Source organism: Numida meleagris, chromosome 4 (assembly GCF_002078875.1).
Source record: "Numida meleagris isolate 19003 breed g44 Domestic line chromosome 4, NumMel1.0, whole genome shotgun sequence".
In the NCBI taxonomy this organism is placed as follows: domain Eukaryota; kingdom Metazoa; phylum Chordata; class Aves; order Galliformes; family Numididae; genus Numida; species Numida meleagris.
In genome coordinates, this window is record NC_034412.1 from 60,526,359 (window position 1) to 60,539,999 (window position 13,641).

At 37.8% G+C, this 13,641-nt stretch overlaps 1 protein-coding gene across 1 annotated transcript in view; it reads left to right on the forward strand.

Moving 5' to 3' along the window:
* Positions 1-13,635, forward strand: part of PRSS12 (protease, serine 12) — a 37,342-nt gene extending 23,707 nt beyond the window's left edge. Inside the window, exons 12-13 of the mRNA XM_021395492.1 lie at positions 6,323-6,603; positions 8,492-13,635. Of these exons, the coding sequence (XP_021251167.1) occupies positions 6,323-6,603; positions 8,492-8,799 (589 nt within the window). The 3' untranslated portion in view covers positions 8,800-13,635. The remainder of the gene's footprint in view (positions 1-6,322; positions 6,604-8,491) is intronic.

Consider the following 13,641-nt stretch of genomic DNA (forward strand, 5'->3'; position numbering starts at 1 on the left):
AGGCAAAAAAAAAATGGTTCAGGCCCATTTAAGCTGTTCAAAAGAGTTAAATCTTCGGTTTAAAAAAACAACAAATAACCAACTTCACTTGCCACCCGATAAAAATAAACAAATTAATAGAAAATTATTCTAGATGTCCTCTCATCCAAGAGATTTATATTCAAAACATCAGCATCTCCATGGAAAAAATAGGCAATAGTTCTGACATTTTAACACAGCTTTCTATTCCAACAAAACCACAGCATATAGCTTTCAGGTTATACTGAAGTCAACTGAACAAACATTGAACACAGGGACCGTAATATATATAACTTCAGTAAAATATACATTTATTCACTTCAGTAAATTATTTGTATTACTTCACTTCAGTGACTAACTGAACTAGTCCTCCAAAACCCATTATAGGGTAAAGAATCATAGAATCATAGAATCATAGAATTAGCTAGATTGGAAAAGACCTACAAGATCATCCAGTCCAACCATCCACCAACCACCAATAACCCCACTAAACCATGTCTCTCAACGCTATATCTAAATGTTTCTTGAACACCTCCAGGGACGGTGACTCAACCACCTCCCTGGGCAGCCCATTCCAGTGCCTGACCACTCTGTCAGAAAAGTAGTGTTTTCTAATGTCCAGACTAAATCTCCCCTGGCACAACTTGAAGCCATTCCCCCTCATCCTGTCACTAGTTACAAGAGAGAAGAGGCTGACCCCCAGCTCACTACAACCTCCCTTCAGGTAGTTAGAGAGAGCGATGAGGTCTCCCCTGAGCCTCCTCTTCTCCAGACTGAACAATCCCAGCTCCCTCAGCCGCTCCTCATAAGGCCTGTGCTCCAGACCCCTCACCAGCTTTGTCACCCTCCTCTGAACACACTCCAGGGCCTCAATGTCTTTCTTGCAGTGAGTGAAGTAGTTTTAGGTATTTTTCTGAGTCTAATAGGAAAGTAAATCCATGCACTGGATGCCACTGAGACCAAGCAGTTTTGCTTATTCTTTGCAAACAGGCTGGAGCAACTGCCTTATTCTATAATTTCAGAGAACATGAAGAATTGTGTCTTTTGCAGCCATCTAGATAAAAACGAAACTTCTTCAAACAAAGAAGTAGTTGCCTAAGATGCTATGCTGGTATATTTTTCTGACATTGATAGTAAACTATGCCAAATTCAGCTTCTTTCTATGGAGTTTGCAGCTTTCACTGTGTTGTAAATGACATTTGATCTACTTGGTCTAATTTCTTCTGCAGTTCTCAATATGAAGCTACTATCTAGCTTTTCTAAATGTTTTCCCCCATTTTTGCAGAAACATACATAGTTACTGATGATTCTCCTATTCATTTTTTCATATGCTCTTTTCAGTCTTTTTGACATCAGGAATTCATTGCCAATGAAGTTACTGTAGTATAAGAATACCAACTTGCAGAGTATGTTGGTGCAATATTTTAAACTTTCAAAACAGTTATTTCACTGAACTCCTGCAGAATGTTGCAGTAAAGGCTGAGATAAAAGCATAAAAGAACTGCATTGCAGCTAGGTTTTGCCCAAGTGGGCTGCAAATCTTTAAACTTTGGACTTCAAGCCTTTCCTTTTGCACTGTACTGAAGAAGAGTCAAACATTTTTACTTAAGTGAAAATACTTACTTAATATATAATATAAAGTATAAATACTTACTTACCTTACTTAAACTGTTACGTTTGCTTAGTGCCAGACACATATCTTTTTGTTTTCATGTTTCATTAAAATCGTGAAAGACTTTCCTTCATACTACTTCAAGCTGAAACGGTCAAACTCCCTAAAACTACAGCCTGTTTTCACTGATGTCCCAGTTGTTTCTGTGGAACTATCAAAGCACTTCAGCAGCTGTTACCAAAATTTATATAAAATGGCTTCATGTTCCTTTTCAAGCACAGGGAAAAGAGGGAGGTCACAGAAAGGCAGTTACAGTTTCTGTGTGCAAATCAAGATCTGATTAGAAGACTCATTAGAAACTCATTAGAACACTTTTACAAATTTGATGCAACAAGTTAGTTACTGCTGTGGTTGCAACTGTTCTTACAGTAAGTACTCCCCATAGAATACATGACCTGCTCTTCCTGGTGCTTGTTTATTTCACTAGGGCTCCAAGTCACAACAATGTACTGCCAAAGCATGCTCATTCCAGACGTCTTCCTGAACACCAACATAAAAGGGGAGTGTTATGGAAGAAGAGCAGCAACGCTGGTCCACAGTACACTGCAATAAGTCCCTGTTAGTGCAGCCACTCAGGGGTATGTAACAGGCTATTGTAGGACTGTTACATGTGGACTGAGAGACATTTAAAAACTGTGCAACCTAAATCTAAGCATGCAACTCTGACAGCCTGTGGATGAACTACTGTTTACTGTAAAAGGGAGTAGATACTTTTGGCTCTCAGCTGACACTGGATGGATAGTACTGAACTTCCTAATTCTCTGAGAGTGATTTTCTTTAGGGCTAGGAAAGCTTTCCGAGAGCTATCTGTAGATCAAATGCCTTCTTCACATATTTGCCACAGAGAGACAAGAGAAAGTCCAGTATACCATTTCCTATATCCTGGAAATCAGAGTATTGCTTAAATAACAAAAGCGAGCTCAACTGTACTATGGAAAAAAAATTAACCTTTTCTGCGTGATGGTAGACTACTTCACTTATTTTGTGTACTGATGCTCTAACAGGACATTTAAACATTTGGAAAATACTACAGGGGAAAAATATAACCATCTACAGACAAAAACATCACTTTAAAATGTGTATGTCTTATGTGTGTAGAAGTGCACAGAAGTAAGATAAATCTGTGCAAAAGCTGCTCCTTAAACTTCTCACTAGAGGCTAAAAAAGTTTCACACATCCACATGAGAAGCAGCAATTCTCATTCTATTACATATCTAAAAGCAGTGCTTTTCACTAAGACAGGCTTTCCTGAATCTCCATTCTTCATTATTATTTAAGTTAGCAGCATCCGTAACAAAGAAAAACAGCAGGACTTAAAGGGAGCATCTTTCCTTTCATTAAAATCAAGGATTTAACATTAAATAGAAGCAGCAAGTTTTCTACTATACTACCTGATATTTGGCTTACAGGAAAGCATTCTCACTACTCATAAACAACTTTCCTTTGTGCTTAGTTTCTTTTGTTTCATTGTTGTTGATGATTTTTTAAAAGAATCAAAACAAACAAAAATCCAGATCCTTTGATTCCTAAATCAGTTTAGGAAAGAAGTGTTTTCATTTCCCATGTAAATTATAAATGCCTGATACATTTGTGACTTTGTTGTAGTCTTGACTTCTACCAGGTTTAAAGAAAAATACACAACCCCTTCTCACTTTCTAATGTCATTATATGTAGAGAACAGAATATATATAATAAATCACGTACTTGATGTTATGGATAAGGCCTATAAACTAAAATACAGAGCCATCCATTACATTAAAAAAGAGATTTTTACCAGGGAAAATTACCATTCTATACTTGAGAGCCATACTTCTATTCAACCACTGATAATACACACCTGCCAAGAACTGTGATTTTGTATATATAAGAAAAAACCCTATATGTTCTTGTAGACAATGATTAACAAGAATGTGCAAGTACTTGTTTCATGTAAAAAAACTTTCAGAAACTAAAAACGATCTGCCTAGCACTCACACATGATTTGCTGCATGGAGCCAAATGTACTAACTATAAACTATGAGACAGTACTTTCAGTGACTGCTGGAAATGGTCTTGGCAGATTATGTCAGGTAAAATATATTTAATGCTAATGACCTTGTATATTTGTATTCCAATCTAATATTAAACACTCAGACATATACCAAAAATCAGTAAAATATTACTCTCAAGCATTCAAAGATAGTATCTAGCAATACACTATGGGGTACAGAATCCTATTTGAAGTGGTTTTTGCTGGCAATTAAGATGAACAGCTTTAAGCAGTGACTGTAACAACAACAAAAAAAAGTACAGAATTATTTAGTATTTCTACTAGTTAAAGGAAACTATAATTTTACTTATTTCACCAGGCTCAGTTGCTGTATCATTCAGTGCAGAATAGGAATGTCATCACACTGTTATGAAATTTGAGCAGAAACATGTAACTGAATGAGATGTCAATAAAAAACCCATAACTCTTCCACTTCCTATTTTAGTGGGCTGTTTGCTCTTACATTAAAATATTTCAAGTGAAAATAATACAAAGCCATTTTACTGCAGTAGTAAGGAAAGCACTTTCCGTGCCAGCTTCCTTTTCTAATTTATTGTAAGGAAAATAGATCCTACAAAGTTGGCTAATGCATCAGCTGAGGTTGTTTGTAATCTCACTCTGTGCTCGAGGTGACACTGGAGAAGTACTCAGCCAGCTGCATAATCCATCCCAGTATTAGTACATTCTGAGCATTACTTGTGATCTACAAATAGATTTTGTAAAAGTGAAAGGAAACTGTTTGATACCGTGCACCCCAACCATTCAGCTACCTGTCTCTATACTGATCTCCTCCACTCTGTATAGGAGCACAGAGCTGCGCTCTCGGTTTTATTTCTCTGTTACCAAAGTTACACAGAGGACCAATGTATCGATTAACTCATACAATAAAATGAGGTACCATTTTGTCAGTTTAGCTTTCATAGTGCATTCAAACTGCCTTACATATCACAGCGGCATGTTTTCTGTCAAATAAGCAAGCACATTAAAGCACTCTCACGAGAAAGATGGCCGAAGTGTCCTTGATTTGGTAGTTTATCTTGCTGCTACCAATTCAGAAATCTTTAAGTTATTTCTAGGAAACACAGTGCCTATAAGGTTGTACGACCTCCCTGTGGGAAGACAATAGAGATCATTTAACACACAGATACTGAACTGCAGATACAGCATAGTGCAGAACACAGGATTAAAGTATGGAATAGGAATGATTTCCCTATTAATACTTACCATAACTGGAGAAACAGTTGCCCGAAGAAGGGCAACAAGGCTGGTGAAGGGCTTAGAGAATATGCCCTACGAGGAGCGACTAAAGGAACTGGGGCTGTTTAGTCTGGGGAAGAGGAGGCTGAGGGGAGACCTTATTGCTCTCTTCAAATACCTGAAAGGTGATTGCAGTGAGAGCAGGGTTGGTCTCTTCTCACTGGTGACAGGTGACAGGACAAGGGGAAATGGCCTCAAGTTGTGCCAGGGGAGGTTTAGGTTGGATATCAGGAAAAACTTCTTTACAGAAAGGGTTGTTAAGTGCTAGAATAAGCTCCCCAGGGAGGTGGTTGAGTCACCATCCCTGAATGTGTTTAAAAACCATTTGGATGTGGTGCTCGGGGACATGATTTAGCGGTGGGTTGTTAGAGTTAGGGTAGTGTAGTTAGGTTGTGGTTGGACTTGATGAACTTGAAGGTCTTTTCCAACCTGAGCTACGATTCTATGAAAAGTGTAGGTTAGAAAGTGACTGAACTTTGGAGTATTTTCTGCACACATATTACAAATTTCCTGCTGAAGGATATAGGGAAAGAGAGAAGTCAAAGCAAAAATACTTGAGCTAGCTTAGCCAGATCTAAAATAAATAAATACACCGAACACTACTACCTTGTTCACATTTTCCTGAGGAGGGCTGTATGTGTCCTACAATTCAAAATGTCCAAGACATGGACAAAAAATTGTTATTTCAACCACAGTAATAATCTCCAGGGTATTTACAATTTAGTCTAAAACATTAAAGGGATCGGGGTCATAGGACATACAAAATCTAGGACTTACAAGCCTTCCGTGACTTTGAGGATAGGTGTTCATAATTCACTTACACTTCATTTTCCATAATATAGCATTAGTTAAGAAAAGAGGTTTTTATCAAATTACTGATGTCTCCAGAATTAAAAAAGCATTTTTCCTTCTTCAAGAATTTTCACAACCAACCTACAAATCCACCTTGAATACTGTTTTCATTGCAGTAGTTATTTAGGGCACCACAATGGTGTTAGTACTCAAGCTTTCTTTATAATTACTGGCATTTTGGATTACCCTTACTGAGTATATTTATAATGCATGCCATATTCACACCTTTGAAGTAAATGCCAGTCATGGCAGATGGCCATAAGAAAACCTGCCTATGCAAATATACAAAAAGGAACATAAACTAATCTGCAACATCAAGACAAGCGGAAACACTTGAACTTCAGTCTAAGTACCTGAGAAAACAATTTTACTCTTTTAAAATAACATGTTGATATTGTTACATGCAAGCAATGAAGACACTGATCCAATCTGTCAGTATGCTTAGGATCCAATTTTGCATGAGTGAGCCCTGTTTTTTCTAATCTCAATCTCAGGTATGGCAATAACACTAGGAACTATGCCGTGCGAGTTGGAGATTATCATACGCTGGTACCAGAAGAATATGAGGAAGAAATTGGAGTCCAAGAGATTGTGATGCACAAGGAGTACAGGCCTGACAGCAGTGACTATGACATTGCACTAGTGAGGTTACAGGGGCCAGAGGAACAGTGTGCCAGATTCAGTACCCACGTCTTACCTGCCTGCCTGCCCTTAAGGAGAGAGAGACCACAGAAAACTGCTCCTAACTGTTACATCACTGGATGGGGTGACACAGGTAAAAATATAACAATTTCCATACACTGATCACACTACCTGAGGTTGCTTAATGAACAAAAAATAATAAAAAATAAATACTTAAAATAAGGAAATGCTAAAAATTGAACAACTTTACTCTTTTTATATATGGAAATATTTTCTCTTCTGATCCTTAAACAGGAACACTTTGTTTACTGAATTTAGCTTGTGTTTGAGAAGTGGCGATTAACTACGTCACTCTAAATCATTAAAGCAGTCAGTATAATAGCCTCATAAAGGTTGACAAGCAAAAATGGAAAGCTTATTTGTTACAAGGCTCATGCTGGATAGCAGGTCATCACACCCTGCCTCGGAGCATAACTAACAGCTCTCACATTTAGGGATTTTAAGATGAGTACAAGGAATATTTCAGATGGATTACTTATTTTGATAGAAACAAGGGTAGAAAAAAATATGCATAGTGGTATTTCAAATAACATTTTAAATCTGTCTTGTTACCACCACCATTTTCAACTAGCCCATTGTGTTTACATAAGAAAACATCTTGCCAAAACTTGAGAGCCACAGTACAATCTGCAGTACAGGCTTCTGGAATAAACTAGCTAGCCACCTTTCAGGTCACTACAAGATTAGTATTCCTCAATGGTCTTTGTCCTAAAAGTATTTTACATGTTTTACTTCCATGTTTTTGTGAGGCTGAACACAGTATACGGTAGCAGCCACACTTGATCCTTTGTTTCTCTGACACATTCAAACTGGCAAGGAGGCAAGGATCAGTTCTCCCTCTTATGTATTAACCTTTGGGCACAGATGACTAGGTCACTGTACTACCTATAAGGAGATAGACTTGTAAGTCTGTTTTTTTTTTTTTTTTTTACTAACAATTCCTAGTTAATTGCCTAGTCTTGCATAGTATTTTACACAGTTCACTGGAAGTTCTGCAATACTGTTTACTTAGGGCATCTATTTAAGGAAACTAATATTAGGCACTGCCTCTAATTGTGGTAAGAAATTACATCATTCCAGTACTTGAGTTGAAATTTCACTCTTACTATATTAGTACAGAACTCATACTTATTTCACAAGTATTAAGATTTTAACTTAAAAAAAATTAAATAATAATGCACTGGCATTAGTGCCCCATGTTTCCAACCGAAAAAATAGCTGCAAGTTAGAGAAAAAAGCCATTTTATTAACAGCATGGCTTTTAAGATGCAGGAATTGCTACACAGAAAGAAAATCCAATAAAAGGTTGCAGTCACCTCCACAAAATTAAGATTCCTTTTGGCCAGGACTTCCAGCAATACTCTGATATAATGAGGTATCAAGATTGCAAGTGATTCTAATGATACTGCCCATCTATACCAGAGCACACTCAAGCTCTGTAACACTATTCCTCAATTGAGATGATGAGCAAGCATGTGTGCATTAGCTGGCTCACATCGCAGTGGCTGACTGTATGCTCCGCTTGGAAACTGACAGATGGTGCAGCACCACTGAATGAAACTAACCTTGAACTGGTGACTTAGAAATAATTCTGAAGCTTCAAACTCCACTGCTCAAACCTCAAAAACTAGCTTCCCCATTGAAGTAATATGAAATATATTCCTCTAAAAATCACAAAATGTGTTTCAAACAAATGCTAATCTAGTGAACATTACATGAGGTGTAAAACCACATCTGAAACTTTTAGGTTTTAAAAAAAGAATCTGCTTTCCACACTTACAATATGTTTTTAGTATTGTAATCTTATATTTAATGCACAGGTTCTTGCCATTATTTAGTATTCTTGTCAATGTATTTAATGACAAAACAGTGAGAAGGATTGATAGTATAAATTGGATTAAATGCTGTTTATGATCCCAAGACAAAGCACCACAATGTGGTAATTTTGGTCTTCTTTTCAGGAAGGGCTTATTCAAGAACATTACAACAAGCTGCCATCCCCTTACTTCCCAAGAGGGTATGTGAAGAGCGTTATAAAAGAAGATTCACAGGCAGAATGCTCTGTGCTGGAAACATCCAGGAACAGAAACGCATCGATAGCTGTCAAGGGGACAGTGGAGGACCACTGATGTGCGAACGTCCAGGGGAAAGCTGGGTTGTGTATGGTGTGACCTCCTGGGGCTATGGCTGCGGAATGAAAGATTCTCCAGGTGTCTACACAAAAGTCTCATCTTTTGTACCCTGGATAAAGAGTGTGACCAAACTATGAATGTGCTTAATCAAAACCAAACTTTATTAAAAACATGAATAAAGCAGGACAGCTTGAACAGCATAGATTGCACAGCTAGGGCCCACTGCGAGTGGAAACAGGCACATCTTCCTGACTTGTGTGTTTCTTTTGTGTGTGTGTGTTAAATCCAGGCTGAATACACACAACCTTTCCAGTTATGAATTACTATGCATACACAATCCTTCTGTGTTGAGGAAGTTTATCTTGCATGAACAAATTACTGTGTACCAAAACAGTCAGAAAAGGGACCTCCAGCTTAGAGTAACATTAGAGCACAAAAGCTAACGAGTTCACTAGCAGATCCACTATTCACAGGAAGCTCCAAGCTTTTATATAATTAATTAGACCTCAAAATTCATTTTTCATTCTTGTTTATTTAATCAGTTCTTGACTGCTTTCCTATTTCTCCTATGATCTTATACTCAGTCTGCTAATTTTGACTGTTATTTTGCCAGCTGATGAGACCATAAACAGGGAGATTCTTGCTAAGTAACTCTGTCTATGCATTAAGTGTTAGAAGGAAAATAATTGTCGATAATCAGACCTTCACCTAGTCTGAAAAACATTCTTACAGCTCAGCTCCTAAAGCGCATTCCCAAGTAAAGTAGATAGCATGCTGGAAGGTAATTAGTTTCCCTGCAAACATTCTACACAGCTGTGTGAGCTAGATAAATGCTGGAAATACTGAATCAGTGCCTGGCAGAAAAGATGTATAAAGTCTTAAAGGATTATTTTCTAAATACTTAGACAACACTACCATGTTTAGGGGCAACACTGGTTCAGATCATTCTCATTGAAAAAGTGATAATTATTTTAAACCAATAACTACTGAAGTCTCTTATTTTTTTTAGCCAGCAACTGCTCAATTTTGCTATAGTAATTTATGACACTACATGAAGTTATAAGACAGTCATATGGACCCTAATGCCCTTTTATGTTCTAAACATCATTTAGCAATATCCATGAACTACAGTTTTTAATGACTTATGAAATATTAACATATCTTGATTCCCTTTGTTAACTCCTTTTAAAAAAACTCTTCCGCACGTTATGAAAATCATGATGGTTTGTTATAAAAAAAAGCACCAAGAAAAAGAGACTCATGTCAAGAAAAATAGAAAACAACTCACTACCTTTTTAGAAATGGCCATTCCACTTAACTTAGAATCACAGAATCATTTAATTTGGAAAAGAACATTGACATCATCAAGTCCAACCATTAACACGACCTACTGAGTCCCATTGTTTAAACCATGGCCCTTTGTGCCATACCTCCAGGGACGGGGACACCCTTGCTTCCCTGGGCAGCCCATCCCAGTGCTCGACCTCCTCCTGGTGAAGAAATTCTTTCTCATCCAGTATTATCATACAGAACCCAGGAAGGAATTACCATTTCACGCAACCCCAATTGGTACCAATCTTTAAAGAGCAGAGGCTAACTACAGTCAACAGTGAAACAAGAAAGTTCAGTACTATGTCTATGAGCTTTCCTTAAGGCCAGCTGGACTGCCTGCAAGCATACCCCATATGGTACATTTTTAACAACGATGCTTCTTAAAAAGGTGAAACAAAAGCTCTGTGGGCCATGAAACACCCCAGTGAGATAAGCGTGGCAGCTATGTGTCACTGCAGAGCTACTGTACAAACTGTAACTATGTTACTGCTTTCCTCTGTTTCCTTTCCTCACTCAAGCTATGACAGTATTGCCTGGCCTTCTGTGAACAAAGCGAGATGCTTGTATTCGTGTTGTAAGTGGGCATTCATTTCCATATGCTTCTGTGTCTCCAATGTTTTAACAAATATCCAAGACAACTGGTTTGTGAGAAGTTACAATAATGTCGCAAGTGACTGTAACTTGGCCCTCAATTTCTCTCCTCAAACTTTGTTATTAAGGGCCATGACTAGCTTAAATATCTTGTTGGAACTGGTGCTAAACTAGTACACATGAGGTGCTTTTATATATTTTAGTTTTCTGTAACACTGCACTAGCAGAATAGCATGAAATATATTATTTAAAAACATCATATAGTGCTATGATCACCTACTGTTAGACCTATGTGAAATACTCTCCTAGCAAACTTTAAAACCATTTACGTTTTTACTCGTATGTAGCCCTTTTAATTACAGAGGAAATAAGCCTGTCAGAAGGTATTGACTCATACAATCAGAGTTTTGCTAAATATGACCCATGATTTCGAGACTTGTGAAGTAGACAACACAGTGCAATATGTGTGTGATGTACAGTGTAAATCATTTTCTTTTAAGATTTGCACCAGAGTGCAATACTGAGGGAAAAGAAATCAAGTCTGCACTCTAAACCTAGTAACATTTCGATTTAGTAAGGTAGATCATTAGTTTTGCTCTCTTAGGATGCTTTAATAATTAGAAGTTGAAATGATGCACTACAGTTCCCATGCAGACAGCATGCCTCTTCTAGTTTCTAGAAGAAAATGAAATTGTCTTTATGTTATGCCATTCTAATTCTTGTTCAATGAGCCTGATGATGTAAATGTGAACAATAAAAACTGTCATGCTGACTGGAACTTCTATACATAATGTATAAGTGGATGCAGCAGAAACATCAGCTGTGGGTAAACTTTTCAGTTTGCAATGAATTTTCTGATTAACAAAGATATTCCACACAAAGTTGTGCCAAGCAAGAGCTGGCATTATCCAAGTTTGCTCATACATTTCAGAAGGAATACATTTAACTTGTCTGATTTTTCAGTTATTTTATGAATACGCATTAAGTGAAAACATCCAACAAATAAAACAGAGAAAGCAGCTACGTACAAAAATATCTATTTCTTCCCTGCAGCAATAACCTCTAAAATCACGTGCCTTTTGGAATGGCTTTCAGACAGCATCAGTCAGTTAATTCTTCGGCCCAAAACTATTCAACTGAAAATACAAGGCCCAGATACCAGAAGGTAAATACACACAACGCCATTTGGCCCCGCCTCAGGAGCTCTGGACTCCATGTGCAGGTCTAGTCTTGGTTATCAGTACATTTGTAAGGAAGAAGCGACACTTGCAGTGTAAGTCCATATCTCTTTATTGACTCATTAATACATCTGAATACTTTACATTAGCATATATTAAAGTTTTACCCGCAGACGTTCACGTACATCTTTTAGACTTCATAAACTTACCTTCGTCTTCTGCAGTACATGTACACTTCCTGCAACGACCCTTCAAAGGTGCTTCAGCAGAGCCACCAGTGAAAACACAACACTTCTCCAGATTTAAGACTGCTGCAGCACAGTCAGCTACATGGCTAGAGTACAGCACAGTAACTAACTACTGAGATTTTAATAGCACAAAACTTAGTGAAAGCCTTGAGATGAGAGCAGCTACAAATTCTGGAAGCCAGCACAAAATATGCCAACCATCCTCCTAACTACATTTGCTTTTGTGCAGACTGATTCCAAACTAATTTGAAGCACAGTACGCTACATCCCAGGCCCTCTGTAGTAAAGATGGGAGACTGCAGAGCATCTAGGCTCAAGGTATAAACTTAATTAGAAGAGTTCATTTAAGTCTAAATTGAAATTAAGGCCTACTCTAGAAGTAGTGCTTGCCTCCCTGTTTGAAAAAGAGGAATACTACTGCTCGCAATGACCATTAATTCTGTAAAATTGCGTATCTACCCTTAAAGTAAGTAAAGAACCAAAATTCTAGTTACAGTTACTCCAAAAATTTACAGGCTGAATTTAGACCCATCTTCTTCTGCCATCACAACTCAAGAATGTTTTTCCCTTGTAAAGAGAAGTTTGACGCAGTTTAATATTGCTACACATACAAGACAGCAGATATTACTGAACAGCACGATGCCTTCCTAGAAGCTGTACACTGCTCTGAAATTAAGCTACTAGAAGCCATCTCCCCTGCTTCAGATCACTGTTTGTATTCACTTTGCTAACTCAGTAATGTGCTTACTGACAGGCTTGTTCCTTGCACACACAGCTCCTGCACATCTGTGGACGCAGATGCCTCCAGTTTAGCAGGCCAAAGTACAGGCAATACCTGCCTTTACCACAGCCCAGTATTCAGAGTATACTCAATACATCCACACCCGAGCCCAATTCTTCCAAGTAACACAGACTTTTCCTCTTGGTTACCATTTTTTTGTCAGTAAAAGATTATTACACACAACCAAGTAGACTTTTAATAACTAAAAATCAAGCCCGTATCTTGATTTCAGTGCTGATCAGACAGGACTCAGCAGTTTAGTCGCTAAATATAACCAGTAAATTGCTATTGTTCCTGTTATTGATAGAATAATGGACTAAGATTTGAGGTTTCAATTATCAAATTTATTAATTATAATGAGCAAAGAACAAAGAGGCAATGCAGCGCTGGGCGACAAGGGAATCTATGTTCCGCCAATTGCCGCGAGGTTTGAACTAGCATACGGTCCTTTTATACAATTGTCTTCCTGTCGTGGTGTACTCTGCGCATGATCGAGCTGTGGCTAGGGAAGTCTTCTTCTGTTTCCTCAGCATATTCTTCTTGACCTCTTCTAGTGATTTCCATATATGGTGCGTTACAACTTTACTGGTCAGTTCCACAATTGCTAACTTTTGACCATATTGTTTCAAGTTCCGTAGGTTTTTGCAAGCTACACATTCTTACTTCCTGACAAACATTTCGCAAGCTATGCCCTTTTTGCTTATCAGTCTTGAACAAACATTCCTACTTCCTGACAATTTCCCCCCTTTTCTTTTCCCACTGAATGTTTGTTTACTAATAAGAGATTACCCTTCACAGTCGTAATTATGAGATGGAATATTACAATTCCTTTCTTTTTGTGAAGTCATT